We start from the raw sequence: 22,336 nt of genomic DNA, 5'->3' as shown, positions 1-22,336 counted from the left end.
GAATTGGTTAATTGTTCTACTTTTTTATTGTCTTATGCTGTAAAAAAAACATGTTGTCATATACTTAACTTCTCATTCTTCCACGAAACTATCGTCATTAATATTTTTAAGACAATAAATAGAACATCATCAACCACAACAAATAAAATCACAATCACAATATCAGTCAAAAAAGTCCCAATTAGGTATTTCTCCATACTGTTCAGCTGTAATGGCAAAAAAGAACCCTGTCTCTCTCTCTCTCACACACACACACACATAGTGAATCCTTGTGTCCAGATCATGTTACATGTCATATTACCAGAGCATTTCCTCTTGCGATGCCACTGTTTAGTTTCTTTGCTCAACCACAGTCATCATGTGACCTCCTCCTCTCTGTCTCCTCAGAGCTCTCCCCATCGATCAGTACCCATGCCGCACACGCCAAGCAGCCTCTATCATGTTAATGATTATGAACAACCTGGACCCAGCAGTTGCTCAGGTGAGCTTATGTTTACCTAACAAAGCAGCACTTAATAATAATGATAATAATAACGATAATAATAATAATAATAATAATAATAATAATAATAACAATGAACCTTGAAGTGAAATCCTCACTTTAATGTTTTTCTCTGTTTTTCAGTTTCCTCAGGAGCTCGTCACATACGGAGGTAATGGGCAGGTGTTCAGTAACTGGGCCCAGGTAAACCCTGAATTTACTGGGGGTTTTTTGTTAATTGGTTTTGCAGCTTTATCCACATGATATTATATTTATCTGTGTTTGTTTGGGTGCAGTTCCGCCTGGTGATGCATTACCTGAGTGAGATGACCGAGGAGCAAACTCTGGTCATGTACAGTGGTCATCCTATGGGCCTGTTCCCCAGCCTGCCTTCCTCGCCTCGTGCCATCATCACTAACGGCATGGTAAACACCAGGATATTTACTATATATATAATACTCATCATGATACAGAGGCTATGATATCATATCCTACACAGAATTCACTACAGCAGCTGCTTTATTATGAAGCAAGGGCAGTGGATGTGCTTGACACATGCGCTGCTTCATGTCAGTTGAATCCACTGTCTTTATTTCACCACATGCAATGTTTATGTCTGAAGACTACCATCACAGCATTTGCTGCCATCATTAATTCACGCTTTGGCAAGGTGTATCTCTCAATATTCTGCAAAACTATTTATTCTTATCACTGCATTAATAATAGAAATGCACTATGCATAGGTGAGCTGTATGAAAGTGTGAGTGACTGGGTGTGAATGAGTGACCATCAGTACTAGAAAAGTGCTTTATAAATACAGAACATTTAAATGCACACAATACATCGGACTCAAATAATACAAGTATATACTAATTAACTAACCCTTAAAGTGCTAGTCTATATGTGTCCTTGAGCAAGACACTTAACCCCATGTTGCAGTGTGTGAATGAGTATGAAATACAGTATGTGTGAATGGCTGAATGGCAAAACTATAGTTTAAAGCAACCCATCAAGACTAGAAAAGCGCTCTATAAATACAGACCATAACCAACTCTTCTTCTGATTTTATTTGGTAGTAATGAGTAACAATGAAGTAAAATGTTGCTAGAAATATAAATAACAGTAAAGTACACATACATGAATTTTGTACTTAAGTACAGTATTTGTACTTTGTTACATTATAACACTGCTGTTAAGCCCTTAGAGGCAAATTGTGTTTGTGATGTTGGACTATATAAATAAAACTGAATTGAATTGAGTTGAATTGATCCATGAAAGGTTTGCTAATTGTCTTTTGCTCCACTCAGGTTATTCCAAACTACTCTTCCAGAGATCAGTATGAAAAGATGTTTGCCCTCGGTGTAACTATGTAAGTTTGAAAAGGGCTCTTTTATCTGTCAGTGCTGTTTCTAATGGTTATGTATAAAAATGATGAAAACTGTTTGATGTGCACTTTCAGGTATGGTCAAATGACTGCAGGCAGCTACTGCTATATTGGACCTCAGGGGATTGTTCATGGCACGATGGTTTGTGAAATTAAAAGAAGTATGACATAATTATAACCTGATTTAACATGAAAAAGAAAGAAAGAATGAATCACTGTGGTGTTAAATGAAAGCAGTCTGGTGTATAGTGCCTTTAATTCTCTTCATGTGTTTCCCTGTGGTGTGTCTGTGCAGCTGACTGTGCTGAATGCCGGCCGCAGGTACCTGGGCTCCGATGACTTGAGGGGTCGTGTTTTCGTCACCTCTGGCCTCGGCGGCATGAGTGGAGCTCAGGCCAAAGCTGCCGTCATTGCTGGCTGCATTGGTGTGATTGCAGAGGTCATTTCCTGTTAATGCTGACTGCGGAGGAAGTGAATGGTGGAAGTCCTGTCCATGTGACTGAATCACTCTTCTTCTACATGTAGGTGGACGAGGCTCCTCTTAGAAAACGACACGAGCAGGGCTGGCTGATGGAGGTCACCAGCAACATAGAGCACTGCATTCAGCGAATCAGGTTATCCAACGTCTGATACTTTCCTTTTGAACTTCATCAATTGTGCTGGTATTGAGCATATATAAAACAGACATGGTCTTCCAGTTTGAAAAGTGTAGCTCAGAAGGAACAGTTAGCCACCAGGGGGCGACTCTGCTGGTTGCAAAAAGAACTGAGTTTGCATGGAAGTCTATAGGAAAAAAAACCTTTAATATTCTCTTGATCTATAATGTCATTAAACTTTTTACTGAATCATTAATGGTCTCAATCACTAGTTTTAGTTTCTTCAGTCACACATGTGGTCAATTATGTCTATTCTGTAAGGTATGTTCATATTTAGAGGAAAAGAGACAATAAAGCATTGGTATCGTACAGGTGCCCAAAATCCTGAATCTTGAGGCTTCAAAAAGTATGTCTACTTTTTAGTAAATACTGTGTATGGCACGCATGTCCAAAGTCCAGCCCACAGGCCAATCGTGGCCCTCGTGAGATTTTGTACGACCCACAGCTTTGGTTTTATAATGTATTATCATTGCCAGGGAGGGACATGGACACCGATTTGAAACCGGAGTCCTGGGTTGGAAACCTACCTGATATATGTTCTCATCTCATATTATGTTATTTAACTTTTTCATTTTGTCACTCCTTTACATCCGTTTAAAAATGATAACTGTGTCAATGAAAATGAATTTTTTATATTTTTAACAGTGCATTTGTATGTAAATGTTACTGTTAAAAAATAAATAGGTCTGAAGTGACCATTGGCACCCAGAAATCTTCACAATATCTAAAGTTTGGACACCCGTGGTCAGTGGTATTGAGAACCTTGAGGGGTGGATTTGAGAATCTTTGTATGTGTAGCTGTCAAATAAATGTGGAATGAAAAGCATTCTCATCATATGTTCTGCATGTAGATAGATTTATGAATCTGACACTTTTTCTATTATTTTACAGAGAGGCAAAGAGCTCCAAAACAGCCCTCAGTCTGGGTTACCATGGCAACATAGTAGACCTGTGGTGAGTGAGAGAGAGATTAAAACTGTCTGCCACCAACATACCACGTGGATCTGAAAGAAGACACCATTTCATTCTATATTCGCTGTTGCATTTGTGTCCAGGGAGCGGCTGCTGCTGGAGTATGAGAGAACCGGGCAGCTCCTGGTGGATCTGGGTTCAGACCAAACCTCCCTTCACAACCCGTTCAATGGCGGCTACTACCCAGTCCAGCTTGCCTTTCGCCAGGCAAACCAACTCATGACGACTGATCCTAACCGTTTCCGTACGATGGTCCAAGAAAGGTTAATCTAATGAACTAAGAATAATAAATATCTCAGGGATATTTTCTGCTATGTATACAAATGAGCGACATTCCATACTCTGCACATACTCTCACAGCCTCAGGAGACAAATAAAGGCCATCAATAAGCTTACTGACGCTGGTTTGTTCTTCTGGGACTATGGCAACGCATTTCTCCTGGAGGCCCAGAGAGCTGGTGAATAATTAATGCACACACAGAAATTGTCTTTATTATTATTATTATTATCATTGGGTCAATGAGAGCGCAGTGGTGAGAGCTGTGTTTATTGATCTTTGCAGGAGCAGAGGTAGAAAAAGTTGGCGGAGGAGCAACAGAGTTTCGATATCCTTCTTATGTACAACATATTATGGGGTGAGACATTTCCTTCAGCACATTCAATTCAGCATTGATCCTGTTCAGGATGACAGTGAGCCGACTCTACTGTCTGTCTTTACCACAGGGACATTTTCTCTTTGGGCTTTGGCCCATTTCGCTGGGTGTGCACATCTGGTGATGCACGAGATCTTGCCGTGACAGATGACATCGCTGCTACGGTGCTGGAGGAAATAGGCGCCAACGTGTCCGATCGTATCCGGCAGCAGTACAATGATAACATCCACTGGATCAGAGAGGCTGGGAAGCACAAAATGGTCTTTAACGTCCTGCGACATTCACACCTGAATTCTCCCTCTCTATGCCAAACACACAGGTTGAGCTGCAGCTACAAGTGATGGTTTCCCTCTGGGTTTTTATTCAGGTCGTGGGATCCCAAGCCAGAATCCTTTATTCTGACCAGAGAGGAAGAGTCTGCATTGCTTTGGCGATCAACCAGGCTGTCGCTGATGGAAGAGTTTCAGTAAGTGGCTGCTTTGTCTGGCTGTGTATGTAGTGATTGTTTAATATCTGGACCCTCAGTGGCTCAGTTTCTTTTTTCTTTCTGTCACTCAGGCTCCTGTGGTTATTAGCAGGGACCATCATGACGTTAGTGGCACAGACAGCCCCTTTAGAGAAACCTCTAATGTGTATGATGGCTCTGCCTTCTGTGCAGGTACGTGCACGTCACTATACATCTGTATGCAAGAACGTCCCAAAGTCATTGAAAGCTAAAGATGCAGGTTAAAGCCTATGAATGTGAGTTTGAAAGGATGCATGTTGTGCCATCAGTAAAGCTACAAAATATTTACCCATTTCCCTTACAAGGACATGCAGTATAGCTGTAAGTCAGACTTTTGACCCTTTCCCGGCTTGTCAGGCTCTCTTCATTTGAGCATGAAGCTCATGCTGTGTTTCTTTTAGACATGGCAGTCCAGAACTTTGTTGGTGATGCATTCAGGGGCGCCACATGGGTTGCGCTGCATAACGGAGGTGGTGTTGGCTGGTAAGGCTCGCTTAGTATTCAGTTAACGGAAACGTGTATTAAATGTTCCTCGTTTTTCGTCAATGTAAGGTCCAGTGTGTAACATAGAGGACGGTTTATTGGCACAAGTTAAATATACCAACCAAAAGTATTTGTATAAGTGTATAATCACTTTAAAATTGAATAGAAATCTTAGGTTTTTGTTGCCAAAGAATAAGGCTTTTATGGCTCAATCCCATTTTAATCCCTTGTCGTTACCACAATCACATTTTGCATGTTCACATTTAGGGGCAGGGTGAATTAAAAGGTTTAGGAGTGCATTCAAACATCAGGTTATGAGATTTTTCCCAGATTAAACCAAATCCAAGGTTATTAATATGGTCTGTCATAACACTGGTTAGCATGCTGTGGTTAGTGTAGCTATACAATTTGTCTGCAGTTTTTGTACGTACCATAAACTGGTCCACTAATATTGTATCAAAGACCTTTTCTGCAGCCAAGTGCTTAACAATGCCTGTAGTCCATTATAGCAATATCATCACACTTGGAAATGGCTTTTTTATTTTGTCAAGCTTTACCCCTCGTTACGTAGTTCCAAGGTGCAAGGGCGAGCAGGAAGGGTGGGATTAGACTAAAATGTGCTGTAGGCAAGGGCCTTGATTTCTGGAGGCTGCCGATTTAACTGCGGCCCAAATGGACAAACCAGTCAGATTGTGCATTTTGTGCGTTTTGAAGCTAAAGATGAATGAAAAAGAATGACATTCTGTTTGGTAGGCCAGTGCCACCAGAGTACCCCGACACACCTGGGAAAGGCAGGGATGAGTGAGAAGTCATTCATTGTAATTATCTGCAGTGTCTCACCATTAGATCCCAGTAATTCTTATACACTGGACCTTTAATCAAGCTACCCAATGTCACTCCATTCTCACTTTATCCAATACAAAACATTTACTTCACCCCTTTAGGGGAGAGGTAATGAACGGAGGCTTTGGCTTGCTGCTGGATGGCTCAGAGGAGGCAGCAAAGCGCGCTAAGCTCATGCTCAACTGGGACGTCTCCAACGGGGTGAGAGGGAGTGAGAGGGGGGGAGAGAAAAGCATTGACGGTTCCAGGTTCGGTCATGACTTGATTGCTGACTGGTGTGAGTCTTCGTTCTCCAGGTGGCTCGCCGCTGCTGGTCTGGTAACACAAACGCCTACGAGACCATCCAGCACACCATGGAGGAGAACAGGCAACTGCGTGTCACCATGCCCTTCCCTGTGCAGGATGATGCTGTGCTGGACCGTGCTCTGCAGGGCTAACAACTCATCTGTCATCAACCAATTACAGCTATCTGCAGCCACACAGCAAAGGAAACCTGCGGCTTTCATCACGTCATCAGCTGCAGAGACAACACAACTTACTGTAACCCTGCAAAATAATATAAATTATGTTACACAAGTTGTTTGCAGTTAATTCACAGAATGCAAAGTCGTGTTTATAGTCCACTTTAGGAATTTGATATGCACATAATCTGTTTTTTTTGTGCTAAAATCAAAATTGAAGCCTGTATAAAACATGTGTCCTTCAATAAATGAGGCATTTGTGTCTAGATCTACAGACATACTCACTAAACTAAATATGCTTTTATTTCCCACTTTGATGAATGAGCAGATCTTTGCTGAACAAAACCGTACATTTCCGAGCAATCACAGGGTGATTACTCAGACAATTTCATAACATTACGTCAATATACCATTGCTACAGTGGAGATAGACGTGCTGTTCACAAAAACAAGAGGCTGCTTCTCCTCTCTTTGTTCTGACTGTGGCAGCAACAAGAAGACCAGCACCTGATGATCTGAGAGGTTTGTTTGCTTCATAAGGCTGATGGAGGTCAGAAAACGAATTATGTTAAATAAAACTGGACCCTATTATTATTATTATTCAATTTTTCTGCTCCTGGTTCATGATTTACTTTGATCCATATTTACAGAAGCAGTGTGACATATTACTCACCCAAGGAACCAAAGAAGACAGTATGTGAACGTTACACAGTTGAATCAATTTCTTTTACGTAATGAAAAAAGTTGCATGTTTCAAAGCCCTCCTACTTTTTCACAGTGCCTTGCTTTTCCTAGAAAGGCACTCTATTTTACGGAGTTTGCTCCCCTTTCTTACGCCCCGCGCTCCATGCGCCGGATACAGTGCGGCGCGTCTTTACGCGTGGTTTGTTCCTTTAAGACAAACAGAATCGGCGTCTCTGACTGATTGGAGAATGAATTTGAGCCGCTTCACTCTGACGTAAGGGGGAGTCGAGAGACTGTTGTAGCCTGCAGGAAGAAACAGATAACGGTGGTGAGGAGCAGGCTGGTCCACGTATCTTCTGCTTTTGTGTTTCCACCGAACCGCTTAGTTTATATCGTTAAACTTGAATCCTGTGTTCACTTCTGTTATCTAATACAACGACTCCAGACCTCCGCCCTTTTCCCTTTACTCCAGATTCATTCCCCCCTTTTTTTCTCCCAGTGTTCAAAGTGGGTCGAGATGTTCTGTCGGGGTGTGCCAAAGTCCTCGAGGATGGACTAAGATGACACTGGACATTTTTCTGTAGCTGAGACATGGAGACATTTGCTCTGCTTCACTGACGACAGTTTTTCTTGGGGTTGAAAAAAGAGAGGAGAATGCTTCATGACCAGGATCATAAGCAGGAGGAGCAGACGGCGAATCCTGTTACTGCGCAGCACGGAACCGCGCACCACAGTGACCCCCACAGCCTGGGCTGCAGTGAGGACCAGGACCTGCTGCCACCCGCTTATTCCTCGCTGGATTTTAGAAGAAATGCTGTGACAGATGACTACAAAATCACAGCTCAGGTTCTCGGCCTGGGGATCAATGGCAAAGTGCTCGAATGTTACTGCAAGATGAGCGGAGAGAAATGTGCTCTCAAGGTGTGTGTATGTGTGCGTGTGTGGAGATGTGTCTTTATTGGTCTGTTAGGACACTTTTTTAATTGAAATTCAAAGCTGTGAGGACACTGAGAGGACATTTTTAGCAGGTCCTCACAACTTCTGCGAGCTTTTTGAGGGTTAAAGGTGATACATGTAAACGTGTAAAACAGCGACCTCTGGCGTTTGAATTGGTTACTGCAATCTCATTTCCAAACGTGGTAGCCTTGTTTATACTTACTTATACAGAGATTGAGTTCAATTCAATTTGATTTGTATAGCGATAACAAACATTATCTCATAGCAATTTACATGGTAAGGTCAATGAGCAAGCATTTGGCAGCAGTGGACAGAAAAAAGAAACTCTTTTTGGTCACTTCCAGTCCAACTGTATGTGTAATTTAGCACTTTAAAACAACCAGAGTGGAGCAAAGTGCTGTACACACTAAGTCAAAAAAGTTAAAGCTCACATGAGGCAATTCAATCCATCTAAAATAAGTTAAAAGACATCAAAGTAAAAGTAACAGCCATACAATAAAACACAATAGAAACAAACAAAAATAAATACATAAAATAACCAACAAACAACATTTGTCTCGACCAGTTGGGGTAGGAGAGAGGAGAGAAAGAAGAGAAGAAGATAGAGGAGAGATAGAGAACGGGAACTGTTGTGTAACAGGTGAATGATTGAATGATTGGTTCCAGCTCCTCATGTCACCCTCAGAAAAGGACACGCATACACACACATAACTGGCCCATCGTCTGTTTTATTTTTCTGAACATGACCCTATTTGGTCACTAAAACACCAAATCTACACTGAATATACTAGCTGCACTAGTGTAACCAGTGATGTGAAGTTCACATGTTTTCTTAATCTCTGATGACACATCATGGTCATTTTAGAACTTATTATTAGACATTCCTTAGAAATGACACCTTTAAGACTTGGTTTGAGGGTAAGGGTTGTGGAAAAACAACCTGATCCTAATGAGGCAGAATCTCCTTTCTGAGGAACTGGTTCTGGTATAGTTTAGGGGGTCAGGTTAGGTTAGGCTGTCCAAATGAACGAAAGTCAATGCAGAATCCTCAATAGGATAGCGGTGTGTTTAATCCTAAAATGTGAGGACATTTTGGGAAAGTGAGGACATTTTGGCTAATCCTTGTGTTCTGCCATCCCTTCAAAGGATTGTTTTCAGAGTTAAGCCTTGGTTTTAGGGTTAGGGCTAAAATTGGGTTTAGGTTAGGGTTAGGCATTTAGTTGTGATGGTTAAGGTTAGGATAAGGGCCTAGGGAAGGCATTATGTCTCTGAGTGTCCTCACTATGTATGCTATGTGTGTGTTTCCTTCCCCTCCATGATCAAATGTCCTCTGAAGGCTGCTGTCACTGGGAAGAAAGAGAAATGCTATTAATTATTTAAATCTTTGTGTTTCGTGGGCCCCACTTTCTTTGTGTCTTATACTGTGCAGAAAAGAGATCCTTCCTCCTGCAAGGCGTCATTTAAATGTCCAGTGTGTCACACGTTTTTAGGAGGGTTTTTTATCTGATCATGTAGCACAGAGACATCAGTCATCCAGGTCATTATATTTTCAGAAAGTATGTCCAGTTGTACTCGTAAGTATTTTTTTAATTGCTTTGTTTATTTGTGGCCTTAGAATAAACTTTTTACACGCACTTCAGGTTAAGGGTGTGCTCTAACGGCAGGACAGTGGACGTGAAGCACAACTCAACGCGCTTGTTGTTTGTTATGTTGTTTTCTGGCATGCAAAGGCCACCATGGTTCCCTGACATGCTTGGGAAACAGAGGGCTGATCACTACAGTCCTCTGTTTGTTGCAGTCTGTCCTTTAAAGTTCTATTTGCAGGAATATTTCCAGTTTGTCTCTGTGATTCTATCATACGATGGAAACCTGAACCTAAACACTGTCGTTTTTAGTGAACGTGCTGAGCTGCACACACAGTGGGTCAGTCTGTCTGTCAGTGGCGGTAACATTGTAGAATTCTAACCTTACACAACTCAGCATTCCAGAACTGTGACGTAATATTCCAGAATTCAAACTTCATGTTACATAACACTCAGTCACGTATGTAACGAGCCTCCAGTGCTCGAGGAGGAATTTTTAAATCCACTAGGGTTAGAGTTGGGACTCCGTGTCATCCTACTCCAATGTCGGTGAAACGTCTGCAGTATTAGTGTCCGTATATGTTGCTGAATGCTCTGTCAGTGGGAATTACATTCTAGTTTCGTGACTTTTAACATCCAGTGTGTGAGAGCTGGTGAGACTGCAGATAAATGGAGGACTCCTCTGTTCATTCCTCCTTTTCCAAATCACATTGGGGAAAAAAACGGTGGGTGGCCTTTGCATACCAGAGAGGACGCCATTGTCTACACACGTTTCTGGTTGTTGGTGTGCTGATGAGGCTTCTGTAGATGCACGTGTTGAGGTTGTTGTAGAAACACGGCAGAGCGAAATGACGTTAAAACGCCACTCCTGAAGTAAAAGGCTTATTTTAAGCTATTTATACTATTATACACATTTATGGACCGTTTAATTCAATTACTGCCACTTTATGTCCTCATGAATGTTACACACTGGACCTTTAATAGTGAATATTAACAGTGCTGTACAGAGACAGTGAACTCAACCCAAAGTATGTTTATTTAAATCAGAACCATATCTTTAACACTTGTGCTCATGTGTGACTGTATTTGGTGCAGATTCTTTACGATACTCCGAAAGCCAGACGGGAGATTGAGCTGCACTCGCGAGTATCTGGTGGTCCTCACATCGTCCGGATACTTAACCTGTTTGAAAACATGCACAACGGGAAGAAATGCCTCCTCATTGTAATGGAGTGGTGAGCATCATCTGCACTTTTTTTTATTTGTGCTTTATTTAGAGTCCATGAAGGAAAATGCTAGACTATACTGGACATATGATCCTAATCTTCTCAAATTGTGACTGAATGAGGTAGCACATATGAGGTAGCACATATACAGTTGACATCGGTTTTCAAATGTATTAATTTATCCTGTAGCCACAGAATAAACTGCACTTTGAAAAGATGTGATTTGTGAATCAGTTTTCACCTGGTGACATCTTCATGTCTTCTGCATCCTGTGTTTTTGATATGTAGCCTGAGATAAACCCTGTGTTCAGCTCTAATCCTCCACCAATGCTTGAATCATCTGAGCGTGCTGTGCCTCAGAAGACTGGACATACCAGAACATTAAATAATTAGGCACAATGACCCCCACTGACCCAGTTCCGATCTTTTTGTTAATGATTTCTCAGTATGGAAGGAGGGGAGCTCTTCAATCGCATCCAAGCGAGAGGAGACCAGGCCTTCACTGAGCGAGGTGAGCTGGGGTTTGCATTTTGCAACTAAATATACTGTCAGTCTATGCTGTGCATATTTATACTCATACACCTATTCCCTGTTTGTCCACCAGAGGCATCGGAGATCATGCATGACATCGGCACGGCCATCGAGTACCTGCACCACATGGACATTGCTCACAGAGATGTGAAGGTACTGCTGCTGCCCAGGATAAGTCCTCTTGGAAAATGTACTAAAAATGTCTAGTGGTATATGTAAAATATGTACAACAACCCTTAGAATCTGCATTCCTGGAGTGCAGGAGCTTAAACCCAGTGTTGCACAGCTGTCTATATTTTTGTGCATCTCCACTGTAGACCCTCATGTTTCTTCTCCTCTGGTTGAGACATTTTTGAGTGGGGTAGTGAGGTTTTTTAGGTTGGTAATGTTCAGCATTTTGTGGCCCACTTAGGAAGATTTATTTTGTGAAAAAAATCCACCATTATCGTTGAAGCAAGTATTTCTTTTTAATATATTTCCTTTCCTTCATGTTCTTCTCTATGGATCACAGTTCCGGAGTACATATTTGTACGACGCTGCCGTAAACATCCATCCATAGATCCCTTGTGTACCACTTTACCCTGGCCATGTGCATTTGTTGTTACGAGAGAACACAAGCCATGGAACCATGTCCATGCCGGTCAGCATCCGTTTTGCATGCTTCTGTGTTTTTCACGTCTCTGCATTTGGAAAATGCCAATGCGTGGTTTACTTGTGTGTCACCTCTCGCTTGGTCAGACAGTCATTTCCTTTTCCTCACTTCCTTCAACAGCAGTTTTCTCTGCCATGATGAACATCTTCATTTTTTTGGTCTTTTTGGTCTTTTTATGGAATACATTTCATACGTATAGCACATTCAAGTATATTACACATGTATACATATATACTATATATATTCATATTTATTATCTTTCATTCTCTCAACAGCCTGAAAACCTGCTCTACACCACCAAGGAGAGTAACGCCACATTGAAGCTGACTGACTTTGGCTTTGCGAAGGAGACAATCCTACACAACTCCCTCCAAACTCCCTGTTATACTCCATATTATGTTGGTCAGTGTTTCCTGTCATATGACTGTAGGAGTTGTGGTAAAACTAGAAGTTACACAATGTGTAAATACAGGATAAATTTGTCACTTTCACATTGTCCATGTTTGTCTTGTCTTTCAAATCTCCATATCATTGTTGTGTGTGCTTGTACATTCAGCCCCAGAAGTGCTTGGGCCAGAGAAATATGACAAATCATGTGACATGTGGTCTTTGGGCGTAATCATGTACATTCTGTGAGTATCATGTGTGTCTCTTACCTCTTTCAACTTCATGAAATATTTGTAGCGACAAGATATACCTGACTATTGACGTTGTTTAAGTTGGTGAAGAAGACACCACAGTGACTCTGCTGTTTCCTCTTCTGTTGTCCAGTCTGTGTGGGTTTCCTCCATTCTACTCAAACACAGGTCAGGCCATCTCCCCCGGCATGAAGCAGAGGATCAGGATGGGCCAATACGAGTTCCCCAACCCTGAGTGGGCTGAAGTTTCTGACGAAGGTCAGACCATGTATACAAAATATGTACACAACAGTGGTGGTTGCTGGTCTTTGGAACAGGGGAAGCTCATTTCAGGGCCAGTTATTTATGCATACATTCTGCAAATGAACAATATGAAAACTGAAATGCTATCATTTTTAATTACAGTTTACAACGTACAAAATGAAAATGGCCTATATCGCCAAGCAAATAACACACAATGACCAGCTATTTGTCTACAGACGTCCCTGTAGTCGTGTCTGTCAATAAAAAAACTAGCAGCTTCAAAAATCACAGCTGATTCTGAATGAATTAGTGACACATAATCGCGTTCTAGCACACGTTTAGTATTGAAATGTAAACACAGCACATATTTGACCACATTTTAGAGGAAGCTAAGCTTCCCCTGCTGTCTTAGAGCAGTCGTCATGGGTACACAATGTCTTACAGCCAAAAAGACATGCACAGTTACCTCTCATTTAAAGCTGCAGTGTGTAATGTTGATGTGTAATGATTTTTATTTTGGTGATGTTATTATTCTGCCTCTGTTTGGTCTTCATGAACACAAACTGTGTAACATTATTTGTATACTGCGTCCTTCATCTGAATTCAGGCTTTGTTAAACAACACTATCAGACCTGACTGAGGGGGAGCATTTGTGTAAATAACCCAGGCAGTGCCGGGGCGGGTGGAGGCAACAAGTGTTTATCCTGTCAAGCTGTTGAATGAGCAGGGTTTTTTTTCAGCAGTAGAATCCACTTCTCAAAATTGTTGTGGCCGCCTCTGTTCTTCTAGAGCGATACGTTGCTGTACGTCTGCTTTGCCTTCCTCCGCCTTGACATATTACAAATGACATCCTGTGCACAGCGAGGGAAAGTCACCATACATCACAAGATTCCAAACTCTGCTATACTGAGAAACAGCGAGAGAGAGAGAGAGAGTTGATATACTTAGTCAGCATTGTGTTGTGTGTTATCTTTGGAAACAGCTTGAATGTAACAGACATCTGTTAATAATTAAAAGCTACACCCGACAGCTTTAATATGGCATTAGACAGACAGGACATCGTGAAAGAATGGATTACACATTCATATGTACTGTAGTAACATGACAACAATGACTATTTTACAGACTGTCTGATTATTTTGTCCTCTGCAGCGAAACAGCTCATCATTCAGTTACTGAAGACAGACCCCAATGAACGGATGACCATCGGACAGTTCATGAATCATCCCTGGATTAGTGTAAGTTGACACTTAATAATCCTTATGAATAAAAACCTGTTACTATCTACCTGTGTGTTCTTGTATTCTCCTGCTGTTGTGTTTTTCACTGCAGCAGTCAATGGTGGTCCCTCCAACACCACTCCACACCTCTCGTGTTTTGACAGAAGAGAAGGAGCTGTGGGATGATGTGAAGGTGAGAAAATCGTAACATTTGAATGTACAGTCAACCAGTCACATGGCAGCAACGTAATGCACGTAGGCACGTAGACATGGTCAAGACGACCCGATGAAGTTCAAACCGAGCATCAGAATGAGGAAGGAATGTGATTTAAGTGACTTTGAACGTGGCATGGTTGTCGTACCAGATGGGCTTGTTAGTTTGCAGAAACTGCTGAAGACCAGCACAACATGCAGAACCTTGAAGCAGATAGATGAGGTCTCCTCTGTACCTAATAATGTGGCATTTGAATGTGGGCCTGTACTCCAATGTCACCACTAGGTGTCAGTAAAACATGAGATTTACAGCACAAACTGTCTTGGTCCAACAGGAGGAAATGACCAGCGCCTTGGCCACCATGAGAGTGGACTATGACCAGGTGAAGATCAAAGACCTGGACACGTCCAACAATCCTCTGCTCAACAAGAGACGTAAGAGACCTGTGCCTGGAGGAGCCGATCAAACGGGACAAGCTGATATCGGAGATGGAGGTGGAGGAGTGGTGTGTCATAATCACAGAGAAGTGACTTTTTCTGAAAATGTAGCATAAAAGCCACAGTGAGCAAATGATCTCATCTACACATCCCCTGGATTATTGTGTTTTTCTTACTTTTCCTCCTGTTTTTATATCACTGCACTTAATAGTCTAATGAATGTCATTTATTTTGATGTGTTCTTCTCAAACATTTGAAATAAAATTGTGATTTTTATGTTTTACAGCATTGCGTCACGCTTGTACATGAAAATACATTTTACTGTTTACTGTTTGTGTCACACAGCGAATAATTTGGAATACCTCTGTGAAGATATAGAGTTGCATGATAAGGTAAAAAAATAAATTTTATTATCAATATACAGTATATATAAATATTAACCAATATTAGAATTCTGAGTGGCGTTAGGAGTGATCACTTTTGCATCTTAATTGTCATTTTCACACAAACAATCATGATGATGTGTCATTTGTTGGAGTTTGACAACAAACAGAGTTTTCTTTTTGGAGCCGGAGAATCCCTTCAATACTTATAACGCTGTTCAGTCAAACATATAATCTTGCCGTGTCAATTTGAATATTGCACTTTGGCTGCACGACTGTTCCTGCATTGTCATTAAAATGTTACATAATTGGATTAAAAGAAAATCAAAATACATTCTAGATAGAATACCAAACCTTTGAATCCACAGCCCTCACATATGTCTTAATGTGTACAAGATCATCAGCCAGTGATGAAAGAACACAAAAAACACAAAAATGATTCCTAAAGTCTTAAAGCAACAAAATGTACATGAAGTATCACACCTGTGAAAGTGCTCATTAGTGCTCTCACTGTTATTATCATACAGGATATTATTAAAATTATTACTGATGTACTAAAGTGCAAATATAAGATGCTACTTTTGCAAATGTTCAAAGTGATGCTAATTCCAAACACTATTATACTTTTGTGTAAACTAATCTTTAACAACATATGAACATAAGATCACACAATGCTGGTTAATCTTAGCCAGATTAATTACAGACTTTACTTCAGCATTCCTATCCAACTTGTAAAGAAAGAAAGAATTATAGTGAGACTCATCAGCACAGAGCTTTATTGAGATAAGTCACTGTGCCTGTTTAAAAAACTGATGTGAAACTGTTGACACAAGTTTTTTTTGGGACAGTGCTCTGACTCTCTTGAGGAAAATAGAGCGTTGTTCATTCATTCATTCATTGACTGCTCCTTTATCCTCCACAGGAGGGTTGCTGGAGCCAATCCCAGCTAGGGTAAACGGTGGTGAACACCCTGATCAGGTCACCAGTACTTTGCAGGGCAAACAGAGATCATATAGAGATGAGCAAGCATTCAGACTCACATTCACAATCACACCATTTAAGAGGGTCCAATTTACATCTGTGAAGACTGGAAACACAAGGAAACAGCTAGCAGTGCTCAAATAGAACAAACTCCCCCTCGAATGCCTCTAAGCCTTATTGATTTAAACAAGCTGGATCAAGTGCAAGTCATTTTTTCACAGATCCATACAGAGGAAGGACAACCTGATGTAAACACGTGTCAAATCCACTAAATGATGGCTCAGTTCTGTTTAGCTTTTTTAGTTTCAGTCCAGGTTGACTGTCCTGACTGAGAAAGAAAGAAAGAGAGAAAGAAAGAAAGAAAGAACGAAAGAAAGAAAGAAAGAAAGAGAGAAAGATTTTTTGATTTTTAAAATGAACATTTATTTTCAAAGTTCAACACAAATTACAATAGAACACTATTAAGCAGAGGGAAATTTACCCCATAAAAATAAAAAAAATAAATAAAAAATGACTCATATATTCAATACTAAGGAGTCATCTGTGACTGAGCAGAGAACACCATGCACTGCCCAAATGTCTCTGAATGTGTGGATATTGTCAGTCAGGCTGTAGAAACCAAACTCTACTCTCAGTCGAGCAGATAGGAGGCTGCTACAGACTCTGACTACATCCTCTGACCCCTGACCTCTGACCTTATTTCTGCGACTGATCCAAATAGCTAGCTTTGCTGTTCCTGAGATGTAGTTGACCAAGGTAAGTACTTTCTTTTTACGGGCAGAATAGTGTAGTCCGTAGATGAATAGAGAGAGTGAAAACTCTACCCCTAGACCTTGAAACCATGTTTGCAGCAGATCAAAAAGCCTCGTCAGCCTGGAACACTGGGTGAATAAATGCTCTAAGGACTCTACCTGTGGGCAGAATGGACAGCCCTCACCTGTGTTCGGAGCGAAGTGAGCCAGAAACCCGTTTGTAGCTATGGCCCCGTGTACAATCCTCCACTGGAGGTCGCCCGTTCGTTTTTCAATGGGGGCTTTGTACAGGGACCACCAACAGCCCCTCGGGGATGAGTCCACATCAAAAACCTGTGTCCACCTCGATGCTGGCACCTCTGCCAGTGAGCGAAGGTTCAAAACCTTCGCGCTCATGATGTATATCGCTTTCCCTCCAAGACCCTCGAAATCTCCAGACTGTGGGGTGTTGAGAGACAGCAGGAGGTTCTGTTGGTTCTGAAACTGCCCGACATCAGGAGACACGAGCAGAGGAGGAAATAGGTACTCGCATTCATCATCCCATTGATCGGACAGGGTGTTATCTTCAGCGAACTCTCTGAGGGCAGGGGGTAGCGACGCACAAACCTCCTCCAGGAGCCTCTTCAGGAGCCTGCTGGACCTGACTTTGAGTTTTTCAGACAGCTTGGGGACAGGTGTCTTCAGCAGGTGACCCAGTTTGACAATGCCAGCGTCCCTCAGCTTTGATTTAATTGTGCTTGATGACAGCAGTTTCGATTTTATTAGTGTGTCTGTGAAGAGTGGTTCTTCAAAAAGCCACAGTCCAGGTGTTGTTGTGGGTTTCCTGTGGATTTTAAAGACCTGCCAGGCCTCCAGTACGGAGCGATAAAAGGGGGATAGTCCAGTTAGGTCTCTTGAGACTGGATCCAACAGGAACAAATGTTTGTCATAACCCAGCTCTCCAGCTCTTTTCAGTAGTGTGTATGCAGTGTCCAGCCAAGCCATTCCAAGACCGTATAGGAGCTTCTGGGCTGTTTGAAGTCTGAAAGCTGTCATCCGGGCTTGAATGTCCACCAAACCTTGTCCCCCCTCATGGATTGGCAGGTACAGTATCGTGGACCTCAGCCAGTGTTTTCCTGACCAGAAAAAGTCCACTAGTTCCCGTTGGATCCGGGTCACCAGGCCACCAGGAGGAGGGAGGACCATCAATTTATGCCACAGCATCGAGGCAACCAAGTTATTGACTACCAGGACTCTCCCCCTATAGGAAAGCTGAGGTAGCAGCCATTTCCATTTGGTTAATCTGGCTTGCACTCTCTCCACCACACATTCCCAGTTCTTCTCCTGAAATCGCTCTGTTCCCAGGTAGATTCCTAGGAATTTCATGCCTTCTTTGCCCCATCTGAGGCTTCCAGGCAGAACCGGGAGCCCCCCACCTGTCCACCGGCCCACCTGCAGAGCCCCACTTTTCTCCCAGTTCACTCTGGCTGACGAGGCCCTTTGATACAGTGAGATGCATTGTTGTAGTGAGTTAACATCTTCCTGACTCGTTATGAATATATTTATATCATCAGCATATGCTGAGATGACCAGTGGTGGATGACTGGAGAGACCTGGCAGAGTTATGCCTGAAAGTCTCTCTCTTAATTTAACTAAAAAGGGTTCAATTATTAGTGAGTACAGCTGTCCTGAGAGTGGACATCCCTGCCTAATGCCTCTTTTCACTGGAACTGGACTGCTGAGCCCACCTCCCACCTTTACCAAGCAAAAAGCCTCCTTGTACAATAAATTGAGGTGTGAAATAAAACCCTCACCAAAACCAAAAGCCCTTAACGTTGAAAAAAGAAAAGAATGGTCTACCCTGTCGAAAGCCTTCTCTTGGTCTAAAGAAATAAAACCGGCATCAATATTTTGGTCCTTGCAGATTTGTAGGAGGTCCCTGAAAAGGAAAATATTGTCCATTATTGTTCTATCTGGTATGCAGTAAGTTTGGTCCTTGTGTACGATGTATTCCAGAAATGTTTTCAGTCTGTTGGCGAGGATTTTTGAAAATAGTTTATAGTCTGTGCAGAGCAGTGCAACCGGTCTCCAGTTCTTTAAAAGCGATAAATCGCCTTTTTTTGGCAGCAATGACAGCACGGCCATCCTGCAGGAGTTAGGCAGCACCCCCTTCCTGGAGCACTCGAGCAGGACCTCCCACAGGTCAACACCAACACTACTCCAGAAATGTTTGTAGAATTCAGCTGGCAGACCATCTACACCAGGAGTTTTTCCTGCAGCCAACTGATGTACGGCCGCGGTGAGCTCCACCAGAGAAATGCTGTGGCCCAGAACCTCCCTGTCCTCAGTGGTGAGCTGAGGAAGTCCCTGTAGTAGCTCATCCACACTATCTCCACAACAGGTCTCCGCATTGAAAAGCTTGCTGTAATAGTCCACAGCGTGGTGTTTCATTTCCACAGGGTTTGTGGTAATTCTGCCACCAGGAAGCTGCAGACAGGCCATGTGTTTGGATCCTGATGCGGACTTCTCTAACCCAAAGAAGAAGGATGTAGGAGCGTCCATGTCTTTGATGGTAGTAAACCTGGATCTTAGTAATGCTCCTTTGGCCCGTTCATTGAGGAAGTTACCTAGTTCTTGCTTTTTATGTTTAAGTCTGTCCCTGTCTGTGTTGTTGCTGTCTGTTATGTTGCTTTCTAGGTCTATGATTTCTTCCTCCAGTCTCCGAATTACAGATTTGATATTTGCTGAGGAATGGCTGCAATACTGTTGGCAGAAAACTCTAATTTGGGCCTTGCCCACCTCCCACCATTGTGAAAGGGACTGGAACTCTCCTTTTCTCTGCCTCCAAATTTCCCAAAAAAATTTAAATTTTTGACAGAAGTTGAGATCTTGTAATAATTTGGTATTGAAGTGCCAATATGAGCTGCATCTTTTTGTAGGTGACATGCAGAGTTCAAGGGTGATTAGATGATGATCGCTAAAACCAACTGGAAGGATGTTTGCTTTAGATAGTCTGTTGATGTAGGATTTGGACACATAGAAACGGTCCAACCTGGCTGCACTCACATTGCCGTCCGCCACCCTGAGCCATGTGTACTGCCTGTCCAGAGGGTGTTTAACCCTCCAGGCATCCACCATGTCTGTCTCACACACTAACTGGGACAAAGCAGTGGCAGACGGAAGGTAAGATTCACCGCCTGTCCGATCCATGGAGGCATCAGTGGTGCAGTTCCAGTCACCTCCCAGAACAACACACTCCCCTTGATCACATTGTTGTAGAAAGGTTTTAAGGTGTTGAAAAAAAACTAGTCTCGAGGGGCCCTGGTTTGGAGCATAGATGTTAATAAAGCAAAAAGGTGCACCATTAATTTGGGCTCTAACTGCTAATGCTCTACCAGGAATTACCTCTGAACTAGAGGTGATGTTTGCATTTGATCCTGCAGTGAACAGCACAGCGACGCCAGCAGACAAACGAGTACCATGAGACAGACAAATGTGAGGTCTCCACCACAGAGTCCAGTCTGTCTCATTTTGGTCGTCACTGTGCGTCTCCTGCAGGAACACTACCTGCAGATTTTTCTGATTAATCATATCAGAAATGACAGCTCTCTTCTGCTGATCTCTCCCTCCACGAATATTCAGAGAACCTACCCTCACCGAGTGCATGTCAACCAGGAGAAAGGAAACCAGTAAAAGGAGAAAAAACACCCTGTGAAACACATTCATTTTCTCATCCTTCTCCCTCTGAGCTGTTCCTTACTGTCACGTCTATCTTTTATTTGTTTTCTGACTGCTGTCAAATGTTTAAGTAGTCTGAACCGTTTCTTTTCATCTAGGATATGATTTTTTGAAGTTTTCACACTTTTTACAAATTTTTCCAAATCTGGAAAATAGTCTGGCACTTTTATGGCTTTTCTGAATGTTTCATCCAAGAAAGTGTCCAGTTCTTGTAATGTGTACAGGTCTGGCTGAGAACCTGCCACAGAAACACAGTCAGTGTCGTAGTCTATGTCATCATATGCCTCGCTGTCATCGTTGTTGTCTATCTGACTGTAGTTGTTATCAGCCACAGAGGAAACTTTCTCAGTCTGATCAGTATTTTTTGCAGTGGTGGGGTCTGGCACCTGCCTGCTGACGTCACACTCAGCTGACACCTGCCCGCTGACGTCACAGTCAGCTGGCACCTGCCTGCTGACGTCACACTCAGCCGTGTGTGTGTCACTGTCAGCCTGGCTCATTGACCTCTTGGACTCAGGAGACTCGGAGTTAACAGTTGAATCATTCCTGTTTTTCTCCCTGCGTTTTCTGTTCTGTCCGTCTGTTTGAGCGTCGCGCCCCTCCAGCGACCCCACCCGCAGGTCCGCAGGTCCGCAGCGGCCGAGGCGCCCGAAGCGGTCGGAGCGACACGCGCAGCGGCCAGAGAGGGACCCCCCCCCAGCCACAACGGGCCCAGCCACCGGATCAGATCCCTCCCCGGTCAGTTTGCGCGGACACGCGCTCCGCTTATGACCCTCGTTGCCACACTCGAAACATCTCATCCTCCCTGTGCTGGCATAAACCATATAGTTTCCCTCACTGTGTTTTATTCTGAAGGACACCTCTAGAGTTTGTGTGGGACAGGTGAGGAACATGAAAACTTGTCTCCGGAAAGACTGGACGTGTTTTAATCTTTCGTCTCTGCAGCCCAGATTTATAATTTTAAACCCACTCGCTAGCTTCCCGAAACGCTGCAGTTCATGCGCCAGTGCCTCATTCGGAACGAACGGCGGCACTCCAGAGATGGTGACTCTGGTGGAGGGAACTGCGAGGGGGGAGACCTGGAGATACGAGCCGCGGACAGTGACACCACTTTCAATTAGCCCCGCAACAAACTTTTCCTCCTTGAGGAAGACGATGACACCATGGTTCATCCTGGAGGCATGGGACAGACAGGAGTGACCTACTGCGTCCCCCACCGCCAGGAGAACCTCCTCTACCGGCACCGATGGATCGGGTTGGATCCTCACCCCGTGTCTGAGCGACAGTGACAGCGTCTGTGAGGACGCCATCGCCGCAGAGACACGCGGGGACCAAGCCGTTAGAAGACGATCAAGCACAATTAACAATTAACCTACTCTTCTACACTATCAATTTAGATTGAGTCACACATGCAAACCAGCAGAAAATAGAAAAAGTGGCGAAACTCACCCAAACTTTCAGTCACTCTCTCTCGAACCCTCTCACTCTCTCTCACACTCTCTCCCAGCATGCACCACGAGAAAGAAAGAGAGAAAGAAAGAAAGAATGAGAGAAAGAAAGAACAGTACAACATCAGTTTCTCTTCAAGTGTTTCACCCTGTCAAATGTAGCATCTGTTTGATCTACTACTACTGTTATCGTACTATTACAAAAAAGCCACAGGAGACATACAGTAGAGACA

The 22,336-nt window shown here is 42.9% G+C and overlaps 2 protein-coding genes across 2 annotated transcripts; both read left to right on the top strand.

Moving 5' to 3' along the window:
• The first annotated feature begins 365 nt into the window (after positions 1 to 365).
• LOC122761460 (urocanate hydratase-like) lies at positions 366 to 6,727 on the top strand. Its single transcript, XM_044016696.1, has 17 exons — positions 366 to 481; positions 626 to 685; positions 778 to 906; positions 1,789 to 1,850; positions 1,941 to 2,007; positions 2,161 to 2,304; positions 2,391 to 2,479; positions 3,413 to 3,475; positions 3,577 to 3,756; positions 3,854 to 3,951; positions 4,056 to 4,128; positions 4,217 to 4,406; positions 4,514 to 4,612; positions 4,705 to 4,804; positions 5,053 to 5,134; positions 6,079 to 6,178; positions 6,274 to 6,727. Exons 1-17 carry the CDS (start codon positions 440 to 442, stop codon positions 6,412 to 6,414), a joined length of 1,719 nt encoding a protein of 572 aa, XP_043872631.1. The 5' UTR covers positions 366 to 439; the 3' UTR covers positions 6,415 to 6,727.
• A 563-nt stretch (positions 6,728 to 7,290) lies between these two features.
• LOC122761459 (MAP kinase-activated protein kinase 2-like) lies at positions 7,291 to 15,107 on the top strand. Its single transcript, XM_044016694.1, has 10 exons — positions 7,291 to 8,042; positions 10,757 to 10,896; positions 11,334 to 11,398; positions 11,492 to 11,571; positions 12,346 to 12,472; positions 12,627 to 12,702; positions 12,842 to 12,966; positions 14,104 to 14,189; positions 14,284 to 14,364; positions 14,720 to 15,107. Exons 1-10 carry the CDS (start codon positions 7,776 to 7,778, stop codon positions 14,936 to 14,938), a joined length of 1,266 nt encoding a protein of 421 aa, XP_043872629.1. The 5' UTR covers positions 7,291 to 7,775; the 3' UTR covers positions 14,939 to 15,107.
• The last annotated feature ends 7,229 nt before the right edge of the window (positions 15,108 to 22,336 follow it).

This window comes from Solea senegalensis, unplaced genomic scaffold (assembly GCF_019176455.1).
Source record: "Solea senegalensis isolate Sse05_10M unplaced genomic scaffold, IFAPA_SoseM_1 scf7180000014721, whole genome shotgun sequence".
NCBI classification, from domain to species: Eukaryota; Metazoa; Chordata; class Actinopteri; order Pleuronectiformes; family Soleidae; genus Solea; species Solea senegalensis.
The sequence above is the reverse complement of the archived record's forward strand: the minus strand, read 5'-3'. Positions and strand labels throughout refer to the sequence as shown.

Excerpts from the sequence above, each read along its gene's own strand:
- LOC122761460 (XM_044016696.1), top strand. The coding sequence starts at position 440 with ATGTTAATGATTATGAACAACCTGGACCCAGCAGTTGCTCAG. Across the intron at positions 1,851-1,940 it reads TTTGCCCTCGGTGTAACTAT|GTATGGTCAAATGACTGCAG; the intron begins GTAAGTTTGAAA and ends GTGCACTTTCAG. Across the intron at positions 4,129-4,216 it reads TATGTACAACATATTATGGG|GGACATTTTCTCTTTGGGCT; the intron begins GTGAGACATTTC and ends TCTTTACCACAG.
- LOC122761459 (XM_044016694.1), top strand. The coding sequence starts at position 7,776 with ATGCTTCATGACCAGGATCATAAGCAGGAGGAGCAGACGGCGAATCCT. Across the intron at positions 11,572-12,345 it reads TTGCTCACAGAGATGTGAAG|CCTGAAAACCTGCTCTACAC; the intron begins GTACTGCTGCTG and ends TTCTCTCAACAG. Across the intron at positions 12,473-12,626 it reads TTATACTCCATATTATGTTG|CCCCAGAAGTGCTTGGGCCA; the intron begins GTCAGTGTTTCC and ends TTGTACATTCAG.